The sequence below is a fragment of the Phaethon aethereus genome, assembly GCF_964289735.1.
Source record: "Phaethon aethereus genome assembly, chromosome: Z".
NCBI classification, from domain to species: domain Eukaryota; kingdom Metazoa; phylum Chordata; class Aves; order Phaethontiformes; family Phaethontidae; genus Phaethon; species Phaethon aethereus.
In genome coordinates, this window is record NC_138577.1 from 14,171,170 (window position 1) to 14,188,643 (window position 17,474).

Here is a 17,474-nt window from a genome sequence, read left to right on the forward strand (position 1 = left end):
TGGGTTTGTATTGGTTGCCTAATGTCCACCGAGGCTGGTGCTGCTTCAGCTGAATCCATTAAAAATGAAGCTTAACATTTGCAAATTCTGAATATCAAAAGGAAGAGTAAGAGTAGAAAGTTGAAGCAAAGCATCCTCTAAGGAGGAATAGTAGCTGTAGATTTGTTAATGATGCAATATCTATGGAGCTCTAACTTTGAGGCTCAAATGCTTAAATTTGTACAGTTCAGCACATCCTTGCCAGTGATTTGTGAACAGATAGAGGGATTGTACTAAGTTACCCAAGGCCCTTGCTATCTCTGATGTTTGATTCTGTTTAGAGTGGGATTAACTGTATATAAATCACTCCTGTTCTTGTGTAGTACTTGAGCTTCTCAGTGCATTTTTCAGTGTGTTTTCATTAGTAAGTAAGAGTAGGTTAACCAAGCCAAAAATTATTTGCCTTTATAGGTGACATTAAGTTTAAAAAAATTCTGTTCCAGTTGACTTTTGCTATGATAGGAGGATGGGTTACTCAAGATGGAAAAACTGAGCTGTGCTGATAAAGGGTGGGGGAATGTTCCCCTTGCATTTGGTCACATCATACATGGTTCTCTGCTTTGGCCTGAGAAACAGAGAAAAATATGCTCAACTGGATGGAAATGAGAAGGTAGTCAGAGATCAAGTGTAGAGTGGGTTTTTTTAGGACAGCGAGGGCTTTCTGCATTTATGTGTGAACAACTGAAGAGGCTGCGCAATGGCTAATGCCTCCAGGTGGTCCTGTGGCTTTGGCAGTGCTAAGGAGAAGCTTGGGTATGGGCATGTTCTTGGTATTGGGTAGTAGGTCAGGGAACCTCAGGCACACAAAGCATTTGAAAAGTTGGGTACTGAAGGTGGGCAGCAGAAGAGACGCTAGCAGTGTGGATGCCTCTGGCTGATCTGCAGTGCTGGTTGCCACAAAGGCTTGTGCTTCTGGGTCATTTTTCTCTATTTCTAGTTGTAGCTGGATGCTTCAGTTCCAGTCTAGCCCTGTTGGACTAAGCATTGAACATGGAAAAGTCTTCAGGACTGCCATGTATCTTATGTTTGATCAAACCAGAGAATATGGTCTCAAATTTGAGGTGCATGCAAGATGGGGCCTTTTTGTTTTAGAGATGGGGAGATTGAAAGTAGAGAAAGGCAGCGGTATCACAAGCAGAGCTTGTGGTTTAGAAAGTGATCAGAGAATAAATGCTGGTTGTGTGCTTTGGGAGAAGTCGCTTGTGGGCCCCCTTATTTTCCCATGTATTCACACAAAGGAGACATAAGTGTATGGTGGCAATGGTGTTCTTCCAGACCCATTTTTCTTTTTTTTCCTCTTTACATAACATGGAGTCTCTAGTTCTTTTCTGTAGCCTTCTAAGGTTAAAAAAAATTTTTTTGAAGTATTTTTGGGAGGGGAAGGGGAAATTAGTTGATGGCATGACTTGTGCTTTGCTACAGAAGAGTACTCTCTGAGATGGAGGCTTTTCAGGGTGTTCTGAACAAGGTGCAAGATTTTGGACACCTAAATTAATTGAATTCATCACTTATCAGTAAAGGGTAACTATCATTGGCATGAACAATGTGCATAATGTACGTTTTTACTGTAAACTTGTAGTTTTAGTTGGTAAAATGAAGGCTGTTTTACTGTTGCATCACCGGATCTTTGGCTGTTCAAGGAGTTAATTGTAACATTGTTTGAAAAGGTGTTGCTCTGATTTTAATGCAATTTAATGAAAGGAAAAAAGATGTCAGCAGCATTGTTTGCTGTGGTTTGCACGAATCTCGTTGCAAATCAGTGGGGAAGATTATCCTAATCTCTTTCCTACATTTAAACCCAAAGCTTGTACTTTGTATTAAAACAGTTTCAATGACACTTTTGAGGCTGAAGATTACTTCAGTGTCTCTTGTTTTAAATAGATAGGTTTACCACCAACCTAAGGATCTTTTCTGTGGCTTGTATTCCTGAAAGCTATTTCTTAGCATTAAGCTGAAGGAAGATAAGATAGAAGACTAGGTATTTAATTTTGGAGCTAATGGTTAAAAGCATGTGATCAGCATTAGCTGTTGAGAATCCCTGGAGTTAAGCACTTCTCTGGTTCTAACTTGCTGTAGCTACAACATGACAGTGCTCAGTATTTATCATCACATTTGTTCTGAAAGCAGAGAAATGCCACTACCAGTAGAGATTACTTCTTGTTAATACCTGTGATTCATTGCAGAAATACTGTTTTGAAGTGTCTTGATGCTCCCTAGTGAATTTCTAGTAGTCGTTTCCTATCTTGTAAAACAGGAGTGTATTAATGGTGCTTCCTTTTATCCCCCCTCTAGCAAATGGACAGTTGTCATACAGCTCTGCTGCATCAGGAGGATGACCTCTTTTGCATCAATTCCAATAATTAAACCCTTTGAGAGGTGACTTCCTCCTTTAAACAGTGCCAAGAAAATACAGTCGTTGCTGCCTCACAGGTTTTTATCTCTACAGATGAAGGATTATGGTCATTATGGTGCCCAAGCTGTCATCTTAATGTTTGTGTTTAACTGTCTCTTATGGAAAAAATACAGATGTAACACACTAGACTTGGAAATTCCATTTTTGTGTGCTTGTGCATACTTTTCTAATTGTGCTGAGGACTTGAGTTTCACATTCAGTGTATAAAAAGCACTTACGCAAGAGGTGCAGTATCCTGTGGGAAAAATAAGTTGGCTTCTAATAGAAACAGAGCTCACCTCTCTCCTTCCTTCCTCAAGAGGGGGAAAAGTAGCATATTAACAGTGCATGCAAAGGTTGTTAATTAGACAGGTTCCTCACAGAAGAGAGTCCAGCTTTGCAGTTGTCCTGTGCATACACCTGCAAGGAGTTGTCATCTCCCCCGTAGCCCTGTAGTTTATCTTCCATGGGAGCTATAAGAAAATATTTCATTCATGGGAGCCAAAAAAGCTGAGGGAGTGGGAAAGGAAAAGACAGACTATAGCAGACAATTCTTTGGCAATCTGTGGGTGAGGAAAGATTTCTTGTTTTCAACTCACCATGCACAGAATTTCTTTATATTTTATTAAGTGGTCTAATTAAACTGTTTACCTTTTTAGCCAAATATGTTTAACTTTTAAAATAAAAAGTCCTGTTAAGTTTTGGATTTCGTGGGCCATTGTGTGATGTTTCTCAGCTTAATTAAAGTGCCTTTAAATTGTGGGTAAAAAAACAGTTTGGGGTTTGTCCTCCATTCTCTTTACTCTTGTTTTTTTTTTTTTTTTTTTTTGCTGGTGGGATAGGTATATAAGGCCAGATAAGTGTAAGGGCATCTGTCTTGTCTGTACCCTGGCACTTCTGGTCTTTGCAATGCTCGCCGTCCATGGTGTTGCTAGAGAACTATTTAGGAGATTATTTGGCTCTTGCTGACCTTCACACTCCTTTCCAGTGCAGGTTATGACAGCTGTTGTGGACAAAGTCTGAGTAGTTGTAGTAGAAATAAAGTGATATGCTTCTCTCAGCGCAACCTAAAATTATTCCTTCTTTCTGATTGTTCAAAACTTGCCTTTTAAAAAAAAAATATTTTTTTATTAGTATTTTACAAATACTCCATTCATCTCAGGAAAAAGCTAAGAAATTCTCACTTAAGCCAGGGAGTGAAAAGGTTCTGCAAAGTGAAAAGCTTCTTTTTTTTTTTTCCTTTTCCTTTTGCATGCTAAAGAATTAAACAAAATGCCACAAGCCCATTCTGCTTGAGATGGAAAGCAAGAACTTTGAATGAAACCTCTTGTTGATATACCTGAAAGCAGTCAGGAATCTGATATGACTTCAGAATGACTGTTTAATTAGACTTAGAGGCAATTAATTAGATTTAATGATATTTTAACAGCTTACAGAATTACCCCATCCAGATTACCTACTGAAGGTGTGTGTTCTGTGGGAAATGTATTTCTGTGTATATAGTCTATGGGATTTTTTTGTTTGTTTGGAGGTTTTGAAGAAATGTACTTGTGTTTGTCTTAAGTGGCTGTCAAAATATGAGGTTGAACTAAATGACATGTTTGCTTAGCACTAGTCGCTATTGCTGAATGGTACTTAGCACAGTATTTTGTGGAAGCATTCATATATATTCAGCCAAAGAATATTGTGTAGTTGCATTTTTAAAACTCATTGCAGGGTTGTCATGTCGAACATAGAAACTTGCTTCATAATATTAAGAGACTTTCTTTTATGAAATCTCACTTTGTTTATTGAACTGTAGTCTGCTGTTTCTGAAGAGTGATGTGAAACATTAGTGACCCTGCATGACCTATTTGAATTTATGCTCCAGTCCTCATTTCAGTTATTTATTTTTCTGGCTAGACTCGTAATATTTTTTCTCATTTTTTTCTAGGGTGGAGGGAGGAAGTTTATACAGCTGAACATCCTTTACTTTAAACTGTTCTTTCAGAAGGAATTTATATAGCAGCTAAACCTGGTAGATGAGAGGGACTGGCTATTCCAGTGAATGGACTGTAAAACTAGAAATTTGGAACATTTTTGCACAGATGGCTTTGCCCGATCCAAACGTATGTTGGTCTTTCATTAAGTTTTTCTGCTGTGGTCTAGGAAAAAAAGACATTGCTATGCTACTTTAACATGCTGTTCACTGTTTCGTCTTGGACTGGTAATACGTGGTATATTGAAGCTTTCTGTAGGAAACTTTGCCCTAAGCACTGGCTCCCATTTCCCCTGTGAGAGATTGCAGCTTGTATATAGTTGTATATGCTTGTGCAACTGCTGCTTTTCTTCACTCGAAAGGGAGGAAGGAGGAACATGACTGGCTGTGGTAGTGCACTGTCAAAAACAGCTATCACTCCACGAATACATGTCATTTCTTATGGGGAAGAGTATGAAACAGTTCTTCCAGTGATAACCTCTGATCTTGCTCATATGGTTCTATCTGCGTTGTATTGAGCTGTCCTAGTATCTGTCATGCATGGTTTAAGTATAATTTTGAATTTGGTTGGTGGTTAGACTTGCACATACAATAGTGGTGGTACTCGTGCTACCAAGTACAGACCCATGGTTGTAGGATAGTGAAGTTTTAATGAATTTGCATGCCTATTTCTGCTTTACCGGCTTTACAAGTGGCTGTCCTGGTGATATGTTAAAATAGGCAGTGGGCAGACAAAGCTGCTGCATGTATGAACATGTCGGTGATCTAATTATGTTGAGAGGTAGCTAGTATAACATGATACACCCTTGAGTTTTTGGTGAAGATTTGCTGTATTCTTCTGTGGTCAGACTTAGGCTTGCTTTTAAGTTTGGAGAAACAGAAAGTTTCCCTTAGCTGGTTGTTAATCTTTTTTAGAGCTTGAGGGCTAAATCCTCAAAGGGTGATATAGGTATGCAAATTCAACTCAGACTTGGCTGCCAGTGAACTGAATAGTATCAAGTTGGAATCTTATTTTTCTTTCTTTTTTGTTTAGATATTGAAGAAGGATAAAAAGCTTCTCAAAGGTTTGGAAGGTTGAATGTGATCAGCATGAAGAGCTTAAAAGCAAAGTTCAGGAAGAGTGACGTAAGTATTTCTGCTGAGTTTGACTGCTGGTTTCCATGCTGGAAACAAATTCTTCACTCCCACCTTGATAAGGTTGTAGGTTAATGAGTAACAGAGAAAAACTTTTTCCAAGCACAAAGGCAACAGCTGAGTACAGTATGGACTAGGCTGTTTCAAGTTGGAGTGCAATTCTTTGTTATGCAAATTAATGGTATTTCACTACCTTGCTCCTTATAACTGAATCATGCACATGTGTGGGGTCTGCAGAACTTCTGTAAGAGTATGCTGGTGCCCAGACTGAAACTTTGTTCCAGGTATAGCATTAAAGCCTAGTAAGGACTTTACTACCCGATCATAGTTCTGTCTAGGCATAATATCATTCTTATCAGTGTGACGTTTGAGCACTTAACGAAAGGATGACTCAGTCTGTGGCAGGGTTTCTTTGTCAGCAAGAATACAGGAACCAGCTGTGCAATTAGGGTAGCTGTGGCTTATCAGTGGTAATGCCACAAGAAGGGTGGATATGAGGCTTGAGCAGCAAGGGAGACAGATGTAAATGTGGAGGTCCTACAGGACCTAGTCAATTTCTAGTCACCAGTCTTCAGAACTGCATTTAGAGAGACATTAGGCTGCATATCATATATTGCCTTTTGCTAGTAGTACTATCAGTGGAGACCCAAGCTTGAAGTTGTATAGTAAGCATGCTTCCCTTGGAACAGCGAAACTGCCGTAGTCTAGTCCTGTTCTAGTCTTTCTTTTCCTGCTGCTGCTCATTCCAGTTTTTTGTCACATGCTAATGTTAATGCTTATTTGATAGTGAGTGAGCAGTCAGTGAAGTAGGTCACTTTGTATCTAATTGACTTTCCAGATTTTGTGTGGAATTTGTAACAAATCTCCGTGATCTGTGAAGAATGTGATGTTCCATCCTTCATCCTAAATTTGTGCTGTTTTGAGAGAAGTGATGTTTTGTTTCTCATGGCCAGATTCCCACAGGGTTCTAGAGTAGCCATGTTAGGTGAAGATGCATGAGGTTAGAAAATGAAGCTTCTTCGGAAGTTTTGATGTTCAGGAATAAAGTCACACAGCGCACTCAGGAGTAGTGCAGGTTGTGCTTTGATGTAAAGATGGTCTTATGGCACACCATTAGAGTTGTGTCTTTAGCTGGCTTGTAATGCACTTCAGTAACTGGGAAGAAGGCAGAGGTGCTGTTGTGTAATCTGCACATGTGCTGGTTACTGCCTAAAAAGTCTTTTGAGCTACAGGTTAGCACTTGGTGCAGGTTCTGTATTGGCTTCCTAGCAGCAGCACTGGTGGATGCTCTACTCCTTCAGTTTAGCAAGAGCTTTTTCTAAAAAAAACTACCTCTATCAACGAGATAAATATGTCAACCTAACCTTTGGGAGCAGAAGGAAACACTTAGAACTACTTAAGCAGCATTTGGCCTTTGCTAGTCAGACGGAGTCAGCCAGTGTTTTGTGCCACTTCACAACAAATAAAAATAATGTCACAAGTCTCTGGTGTGCCATTCAGTTTATAACTGCTAGAATTTTGTGGGCAGATATGGTTGCTCCTGTTGCAATGAGTAGCAACAATTGGTATTTTGAGTTCACCTACACTAGTACAACTTTTTATAGGCATCTGCTTGAGTAATGAGAACACTTGGTATTATGGAAGTGTTAGGATGACTTCATTCACACATTTATGCTAGTTGGCTGGGGTGCTGCTCTAGAGCAAAGGCTAAGTGACATGCATGATGCAACGAGATCTTGCTGCAGCTAGTCCACCTACTGTTATAAATTGCACTGGTTCACTTATTACTTACGTACCTATCCTTGATAAGTCGCTCATGTCTCTCTCCAAAACCAAGTGGAGTCTGAAAGTAATTGCTGTTTTGATACTACTGCTGTCTACTGGCTGGAGACAAAGTTGACCACAAAGGATTTTTCAGATACCTAAAATTTAGATATGCAGCTCTAAGAGCACAGCAGTCTAAATCCGTGACAGTCTGGTTTCCTCTGTTTTGAAGCCAAACCTTAAGGGCATAATTCAAAACAGCCAACAGGAGCTGTTCTATATTTTGTGCAAGATAAGCAAGGAAAATTTTCCTTCTCTCTAGTTTCCAGAAGCTGCCCTTAGCTATAATTTGTGAGGAGGAGAAAGAGAGGTGGTTTTAATTGGAATTAGGCTTATTTGTGTCTCAATTTATAAGATCTGGTAACTGCTTTTGGACTGGGGATAAGGGTAAAGTCAGCAGGGATGGAGGAACTCTTTTTCTTATCCCACCTCCCTTGTGTTTCTTTCTGGAGGAAATCTTTAATGGCTTATTTTGTAGAACTGAAGGTGTCCTGGGGGAAAGAATGGTACCCTTCTCTTGTGCCTCACTGTTAGCATTAAAAAATAGGAAGGGAGGGAGGAGTAGGAATAAGTCTTCAGGGTGTGTATGAGAAACAGGAATTACACAAACACTTCTCCAGCAGTAAGGCTGATGCCCTAAAACTGTATGCTGTAATGAAGACTGTGTAGGAAACTTCACTGATGTGTTAAAGCTCTCTCAGCTGTTCCAGAGAGGCTGAATTGAAAGTGGGCACAACTGCTGATACTCACACATGTGTCTCCATGTCCCTGCTGCAGGGCTTTGCTTTGGTGCTATAGCTACACCAGTCTTGCAGCTTCCAAAAGAGGAGTCCCTTCTCCCTCTTCTTTCATCCCTGCCCTCCTGCTTTTGCGGGTATCTGACTCTGCAGTGAGTCAATTCAGGGACATAAAGTGATGCAAAATTACTATGTGGGGTGCATTTAGCTGGTTAACTCCGTGCTCTGTCTCACTTTAGGATCAGTCTTGAGAGGAATGGTGAAAGTAGGAGGAACAGCAGGACATCCTTTTCTGCAGCTGTTGCTTGGCTTAGCTACATTGTCAGATCACACCCTGAGATTATTGGTCTAAAAAGCATAGGGGTGGGCATGCCAGCAAAGGAGTTACAGGAACACACAGATAAATAAGGCTGCTAATTCTGGTATTTAGCAGAATTGATACAGTCCACAGCTGAGAGATGGGAACATGACTCTTCTTAGATGGGAGTGACTCCACTTCAGTCTTTTGCTGCTCAGCTCCCTTGTACCTCACCTGATTCACTCTCGGGGTGTGCAGGCAGCTCGATTAACTGGAGAATCTTTTTTCCTTGACACACTTAATCGCTGTGAGATCCTTCCTGGGTGTGACTGTTGCCATGTGTACATGTGTATTTGGAGCAGAGGAATAAAATTATTGCTCTGTCACAAATGAGTATTGTCAAAGTGTGATGTGCAGTTAACAGGAGTATGCTTGTAGTCTAGAAATCGGTGAACAGGATGCCTAGGTGGGAGCAAATGTTGGGACTTGAAGCTAAGTAGTGGATGTGCACACTTCAAGAGTCTGTAGATAAAACAACAGAAATTGCACTTAAGTCTTGACAAAGCAACTAGTCTCTTCTGCCTGAGAAGCTCTGTTTTCTTTGTTCTTTCGTCACCTCTTTCTCCTCATTATTAAGCTCAAAACCTACTGTTAGTATCACTTAAAAGCTGACAACCTAAAAAGATGACCATGTTAATAGTTGCAAGACACTATTACATATAACACTTGAAAAACTTGGTGTGGTAGTATCGGGAACTATCATATCACTTCAGAGCTTGAATTTGTTTATATGCTGCCTGTGGCTGATTCACACAAGAGAGAATGAATATCTTACCCAGTAAAACAGAAGTTCTTTGCTGTTTCTGCTTGGAAAAGCAGAGTTTGAAATAATCCAATTAAAATAAGAACAGTGCAACTGATGTCTTATTAGACCTCTTATTTGAGATTGGATTTTTTTCTGTAATAATTAGTCAGTTTGTGGCCTGACTTCAAAAGCATCTAGAATCTTAAATAGGCAGATGAGGGCCAAGAGGATTTTCAAATGTGCAAAGATATTAAGCCTGTCTAAACATGTTTTGTCTGCTTCTTAAGTATGGCAAGATGCTCATCAACATTTTTAGGCACCTACACATATTTAAATATCTAGCTCTTTGATGCTAAGATGTTGTGGGAACCTAGGTGATCTGTTCAGGTAATTTGTTTTTAACTGTGTTCTCGATTACTCTAGAAAAAGCATGTTGTGTGAAGGCTTTTTGATGGGTTGGACTGTCTTTACTCTCTGACTTGTATCTGTGGGCAAATGATTGAAAAGTTTTAGAACCATTTTCTGCAAGTATTGAAGATCAGCTGAAAAACATGTCTTGCAATTTGACAATGACCAATTTTCTTCTAGTTGCTAGATTGTTGACTGGACAAGAGGAAGATTAGAATTGGGATTTGTTTCCAAATATCTTCAATACTGAATAATTAAAATAGTAGAGTGTCTTTTAAAATGAAAATTGACTGTGCAGTTCAGCAGAAAATGTGGCTATTGTCAGAAGCAAAGCCAAGACACGCTGGGATTTCCCAATGCTAATTGCCAGCTCTAACTTCTGGTATTTCTGGAAATGCCTATTTGTTGTACTATCACACAGGGGTTGAAAAGTTTGCAGTTCTTATGAAAACTTCTGCTTTTTGGCCTGTGGTGTAATCATTGTTCCATAAATTTCAAAATGATGAGGCAGTTAGGTATGTTGTAGTGTAAAATCTCAGTCTTAATCTAGATGCTATGCTAATTAAGACTTGGCACTTCTTTTTAATGCATGATGTTTTAAATAGTAGGCTCCCATTCGACAGTTTTTGAAGTATAAAATGCTACCTGGGCGTCTGGAACTGAAAGATTGCTGGCTTACATTCCACGGAAATCACTGTGTTCCCAGGTGCTCTGGACTGAATGTGTGGGACAATAAAACTTGGGGGAGCAACTTTAAAAATAATAAACCAGATCTCCTTTAAACAGCACTTAAAATTCTTTTATACACTGAAAGCTACAATTAACCTGAAAAGAAGCATGGAATTGTTGAAAATTGCACTATCCACTCTGTATACATGTACTACTTTACTTGTGACCTAAAAAACCAAACCCATACTGAGTTCACTCTGGTTAAAAACTGAGATATTGATGTTGTCTGACCACTTTACCCAATTATTTAGGAAATTAACTACTGAAATTTGATTCATGTTTAGGTATCCTTCTTTTATTGGGCATTGAATTAAATAAGCCTGAAACATATCATCATGATCATAGCTTTCCATCAGTTTACTGTGTTCTTCAGTAATAATATTTGATTCCACTGTACAGTGTGCAGGGGAAGACTTGATCTCTAGAATGTATAGATTGTCCTCAGCCACCTCTTGGGAAAGGAAGACCTAGTCTTCTCTCTCTCTTTTGCCATCGCTCCTGCTTCTCCCTCCCTCTGTCAGGAATCAAAGGTCCTATCTTCCACTCCAGTTTCTGCTCTGGAGCTATTTGGCTTCATGCCTCCCCTTCTGCGCAGCATAAGGCTCTGCTCTAGTCAGCTTGCTCTTCCAGCCAAAGCTTAAATGCTTTGTGCAGGAAAGAAGTTAACCATGTTCTGAGTCCTATGGTACATAGAGTAAGACCTGCTGCCTGTTGCAGTCAGTTCAGTGTGAACCTCTTGCCATCGAGTAGTGTCTTTTCTTCACTGTTGACAATAGGAACATGCGCAGAGTACTTCAAAAATTACCCTATTCAAGTGAACTGTAAGTCAGGCGCACTTGAGCCCTCTGTGAGTGCGGCAGTATCAGACCATAAGTTATGTAGCATCTCCTTTAATGGTGGAAAGAAAATGTAATGGAGAAGGCAAGTAAAGACCTACAGATAAGGGTAGAGGAAAACAGAAGGGAAAAAGAAAAGGTCTGAAAAGGAGGGGAGAAGAAGGACAGTTGAAGCTGTAGGGTCAGAGTTACTATTTTGGTAACTGTTTTTTGGTAAGGAATAACTGGGATCTTGTGGTATGCCTGCTGATCGTCTGTCTCTGGACATGAAAGTACATGGCTTTGGCAGAGTGTTTGAGGCTAGATAACTTGCAGGTGTTCTAGAAAGAACGTGCAGCATCTCCAAATGGTTGGGGCAGAAAGGAAAGGGAATAGATTAAATGAGAACTGTGCTGTAGTGTTTGGAGTTACAGCAGAAGAACCTGGGTTGGAGTTGGCTTACTTTGAATAAATACATAGTTATTTCCTAAAACAGGATTATAGTTTGGAGTATAGCAGTGAACATCTTGGTTGGGTTCCCAGCCAGTCTTGGTTAGTCTGTATAACAGGCAATGACATTTTATTAAATTCATGATTCCTTTGTTTGATGCTAGGCCCATGTCTGTTTATTCATAGATTGGCTTGATCATGGACATTTGCAGTCCTAATCAGCCAGTCTTATAGTGTTGTTGCATAGCAAGTGCAACACTATTTAAACCCTGTGTTTGAAGACAGAAGAAGCTTTGGGGATGAATGAGTGTGAGGTCGAAGCTGCAGGGCCGACCTCACTCACCCACTTGCAGTTTCTCTGTCCTGTCGGTAGCACATTGTCTTCATCTGAGTTCTGCTTTCCACACCTGTGTTTGTCCCAGAACCACTGCCCTGAGGAAATGACATGTAGTTCCTGCAGTGCTTTCCTTTTCACTTCCACCTCTACCCATGCTTGTGCCCCAAATCAGGTGAGGAATAATATCTCCTATTATTATTGCCCCTAGAGTCATATTCTTACTAGCATAGAGTGACATGAGGCTAATGACTTTACTGTAAATATAGGTTGGGGAAACGGAAAAGTGTCTCCTTTTCCCAGGTGCTGCCTGCCCAGGCCTGTGAACTTTGTTATACCAGACTTCTTGCTTGCTCACCCATCTAGAGCTGGAGGAAGGGTTGGAGACTGTGTGAAAGGAAACATTGATTAGTCACTGGTTGGCCATGAACACTGGTCTGCCCTGCCAGCCCAAGTGGTGCCTGGCAAGCTGAACAATTTGCACCTGTGTTCTCATCATGCCAGGATGGCTGGTTTGGCCATCTTCATGTGATCCCTCATTAAAAGGAATATATGTAAAACATCTGCAAAGATGAAGAGGAACCCTCCCATTACAAAATTGTTTTAAATGGAGTTAAACCCGGTATATGGTCAACAATATAAAAAATTGTAGTAGATAAGTGCAGAAGAACCACAACGTGAAGCTAGCCAGTTTGTTCATTACTAAATCAAATACCAAACTTAAGCAGCGTGAAGTGGGGGTGGGTAGGAAGAAGAAAGGCAAATTGGCATATACAAACTGGAAAAAGTATTTTAAAATATATTGGTAACAAGAAAGGAATCTTTGTTGTATAGAAACATATCTTTTGTGTCTCTTTAAACAGAGCACAACAGTTTAAAGGCCTGAGTTTAGAAGAGTTGGAAAAAAGCAGTTGTAATTTTTTCATTTATTTGTTTATCTTTAGTAAGATTTAAATGTTAAAGTAAAATAAATTAAAAGTGTGATAAGTGGGCAGTCTGTGTGTTCTTACTGTGGTACACGTATACTCTCCCTTTTTGGCACTACTCATGCCTGATCTGATTTAAAAAAAAAAAAAAATCTGTCCAGCTGTCAAAGTTGTCAGTTAAAACTCATGTAAAGGAAAGGATTTAATTAATGGTCCAGTCTTTGTTTGAAGACTGTTGTCTTGTCTTTACGAGGAACAAAAAACAATTTGCTGTGCATAGATGCTGTAGTATTATCTAAAGAATATAACACCCATACATTTTATTGTATTGGACATTTGAGCCTTTTCATCCTATGCTTGTATTTTGGGAGACTATGAATGAGATGAGCAAACAACAAATGTAAGGAGTTAATCAAGCTATAAGAGATATTTATTTACCTCATTCCAGCAATATTTTCTAGTCTTGCTCTTCAAGAAGCTATTCTGATTGTGTGTAGTCCAGGCAACTGCCCAGCATTAAGAACATATCAAGCCCTTTTCTGCTTCCTTGCTTGCCACACTTGCATCTTCCTGAGGTTCATGCCCTGCATGTTCTGAAGATCCATGAAGCTTAAGCTCTACACTTAAGCGTAGAGGAGAGTGAGGGTCTCAGGGGCCATTCTGCCCAGGAAATAACCAGGTGGTTATTTAGGGAGAGTTGTGAGCTGAACTTGCAGCACTTCATTGAAGGTACCTTTTCTTGATCAAAGGTCAAGTTACCGAAGCACTGCATGGGGCAGGCAGGTAGAAGGAGTGAGGATGAAGAGGCCTTCCTGTATTGTAGCTCTATAGGAGAGTTGCTTTATTCTTTTCAACACAGTTGTGAGGAGGTGCTTTCTGTCGGCTGAGGGCAGATTTTTAGGCAAGGTGAGGTTGAAGAGTGATGTTTGGGCTTGACCACTTTGTGTTAGCTACATTGATTAAGGGAGTGTTTAAAAACTGCAAATCTGTGTAGAGAAAAATACAAAGGTGGGATGAATAGAAGTCTGAAAGCTAAAAAAAAGTTCTTTGCTAGCGAGAAAAAGCTATGTAATACCACAGTGTCTGTCTTGCTCTTAAGACGGTTGGTATGTATGCTATAGCTCAGTGGTACAAATGTTTTATGAACAACTGCTCAAGTTTTGTTAACAGATGATCCTACCCTAATGAACCTTTGAAATATTTCAAACTTATAAGTATATAACTTTAGCCTTGTATCAATTCACAGTAATAATTTGTAGTCATTCATACTTGACTGTAATTTGGTTATCTACATAGGTCAAAACCTGGCTGAGCAAGGCTCAGAGCAGACTGCTATAGTTGATTCTTCTTTGAGCAGGGGAGATGGACTAGACTATCTTCCAAACTTGACCATTCTGTGATTCTGTATAAAGATTAAAGGTCTTGAAACACATCGTATAGGAAGCTTGCAGTCATGTTGAAAGATACAATGTGCTCTTAAAAAATTAGAGGTATCTTATTCTAGGCTCTTAGCTGCCTGAAAACCCTTGAGGCTTAGCTCCAGGAAAAGCTATGGTGTCCTTGCCCATATGTTGGTAGTATAGCTGCCTGAACTTCTGTAGTTACTTTGGCATGTGAAAAGCTATTTAATAAACTATTTTTCCTACTTCTAGACCTAAACTATCTAGAAGTAGCTGCAGCCTTAAGCTTTTAAAAATACTGTTAACTTTGTGCTGGTGAAAGCCGTCGTGGTTGGATGTCTTTTTAACTACAGCTGCAGGATATCTTAATCTCTTGGACTCGCAGCTTGTATTCACACATATCCTTACCACAGGTAGTCTTCCTGTATCTTGCTTTTTACATGGACTTCATATTTTACCTTGAAGTATTTTGAGGTAGGAACCTCTTTCAGTGCTGTTCTGGTGTAATGCCTAACACTATTGCTACTTGATACTATTTGGGTTTTGAGAGGTGGCATAATACAACTAGCAAAACATAATTTGAAACTCAAGCTAAATTTACTACTCTACAGCTGTCTGAGGAGTCTCATTGCCCAGATATGCTGCATGTGCATATCTCAGATGAAATATACAGTTAACTGTCCAGAACCCTTGCATTGACTTGATAATGATGATAGAAGCAAAGATGCTTTAATAACTTTGCAAATGATGTGGTTACCAATGCATATGTAGTGTCTGACATACCTATTCTGCTCCATTCACAGGTGCATACCTCTTCTTTCATCTTTGCTTCTTTGCTGTGTGTGGTGGAAACCTCTTAGGACTCTTATAAACTTGGGTAACCTGTCTGCTTATCCAGAGACTGAAACAGTGCCCTTTGAAGTCAGAAGAAAGACTTCAGTCTGCTTGACTGAGCTTTGAATCAAGAACTAAAATCAAAATGCTGTCCCCTTGAAGCATATGGTGCAGCTTCAGTGGGGCATGGATTTTCCCTGAATGGAGCATAGAAATTCATGTGTCCATTGAGGATTGGCAGGCTGTCCAACAGTGGCGTCTTTTTAAGGTCTAGAGTGTGTTGTGGTTTTGTTGTGGTTCCTTTCCCCCCCCCCCCTTTTTTTTTTGTTTTGGGGAGTGATTGCTTATGATATGATGTGATTTTGTTCAATAGGAACAATGGCAACCCTTCAGTGCCCTTGCCCATTTGATGTGTCTTTCAGATCTATAATTTACAGTTGTATAGGAAGTCTAAGTGAAATACACCATTTGAGATGTGTGATCACAGGGATCACTCGGGGATCTTCCAGGAAGTAAGCAACAAGCAATTTCTATCCTGGGCTGCATCAAAAGAAGTGTGGCCAGCAGGTTGAGGGAGGTGATTCTGCCCTTCTACTCCACTCTGGTGAGACCCCATCTAGACTCCTGTGTCCAGCTCTGGAGCCCTCAGCACAGGAAAGACATGGACCTGTTGGAGTGGATCCAGAGGAGGGCCACAACAATGATCACAGGGATGGAACCTCTGCTGTGAGGACAGGCTAAGAGACTTGGGGTTGTTCAGGCTGGAGAAGAGAAGGCTCCAGGGAGACCTATTGCAGCCTTCCAGTGCTTAAAGGGGGCTTAGAAGAAAGATGGGAACAGATATTTTAGCAGAGCCTGTTGCGATAGGGCAAGGGATAATAGTTTTAAACTACAAGAGGGTAGGTTTAGACTAGATCTGAGGAAGAAACTTTTGACGGTGGGGATGGTGAAGCACTCGCCCAGGTTGCCCGGAGAGGTGGTAGATGCCCCATCCCTGGAAATATTCCGGGTCAGGTTGGACAGAGCTCTGAGCCACAGTGGAAGCTGTCCCTGCTCATTGCAGGGAGTTGGACTAGATGACCTTTAAAGGTCCCTTCCAACCCAAACTATTCTATGATTAGGTTTTCATTAGGAATGGATGTACTCCATCCTTGGTTGGCTTTCTGGGCTGTGAGTGCCTGTTGCCAGCTCATGTCCAGCTTTTCATCCACCAGTCCAAGTCCTTCTGGGCAAGGCTGCTCTCAATCCCTTCATCCCCCAGCCTGGACTGATACCGGCGGTTGCCCCGACCCAGGTGCAGGACCCTGCACTTGGGCTTGTTGAACCTCATGGGGTTCACGTGGGCCCATTCCTTGAGTTTGTCCAGGTCCCTCTGGATGGCATCCCATCCCTCAGGCATGTCAACTGCACCACTCGGCTTGGTGTCATCTGCAAACGTGCTGAGGGTGCACTCGATCCCACTGTCTGTGTCATTGATGAAGATATGAAAGTACTGGTCCCAATACAGACTTCTGAGAGACACCACTTGTCACCAATCTCCATCTGGACATTGAGCCATTGACCTCTGGATGTTACCATCCAGCCAATTCCTTAAGCGCCACATAGTGCATCCATCGAATCGGTATCTCTCCAATTTAGAGAGAGGCATATTGTGGGGGGCCGTGTGTTGACCACATTATTTCTTTGTGTTTATCAGGGGAGGAAGCTGGATACTGTTCTTTAATTATTCTTGCTGTGGCTAATGGAACCTGAAGAGCATAGTATGTGCTTATGCCCTATGTAGTTGTTGAAGAAGGTTTGCAAGTTCCATGCATCTTGGAATGTGTTAACTGCATTTACTAGCACAGTAATAGCATACTTAAAGGTGGGATTTTTGTGGATTTCTTTTTGCTCACCCAATTATGTTTCTGTCCCACTTCTCTTGGTACAAACAGCCTGTTGCTCTCTGCTTTTGCTGGGTTTGTCTCACAGCTGTCTCCCATCATGTGTCAAAGTGTGATAAGTGCAACCAGCAGCGGCTGTGCATCCTTGCAGCTATGTTGGAATAGGTGCTGCAAACAGGGCTATGTGTCTGAAGCGCCGTACTGCAAGAAGCTGCCCTAGGCTTGGTGTTGGGCAGCGACTTTTTTTCCAGTAGTGAATACCACTTCTTAATGCATATGTTGTTTGCTTGTAAACCTGAAGTTGTTCAGGGTGTTTTGGTTTTGTTATTCTTAGTGCAGGTTCCTTGTTGCAAGCCAGGTCTTGCTTCAGCTGGATTACTCTTGCTGGTTATTTAGCATGTCGTGCTCTGAAGAGGAAGGTTGTGTTATCCATGTGTTTGTGAGGACCATCAGCTCAGATTAATGTCACAGCAAAAAGTTCTTGAAAA

The 17,474-nt window shown here is 40.7% G+C and overlaps 1 protein-coding gene across 1 annotated transcript in view; it reads left to right on the forward strand.

Moving 5' to 3' along the window:
* Positions 1-5,498: 5,498 nt before the first annotated feature.
* RAI14 (retinoic acid induced 14) overlaps positions 5,499-17,474 on the forward strand; it is a gene marked incomplete at both ends in the record, with an annotated part of 77,482 nt that continues 65,506 nt past the window's right edge. The window contains one exon of the mRNA XM_082013072.1: positions 5,499-5,534. Coding sequence (XP_081869198.1) covers positions 5,499-5,534 — 36 coding nt within the window. The remainder of the gene's footprint in view (positions 5,535-17,474) is intronic.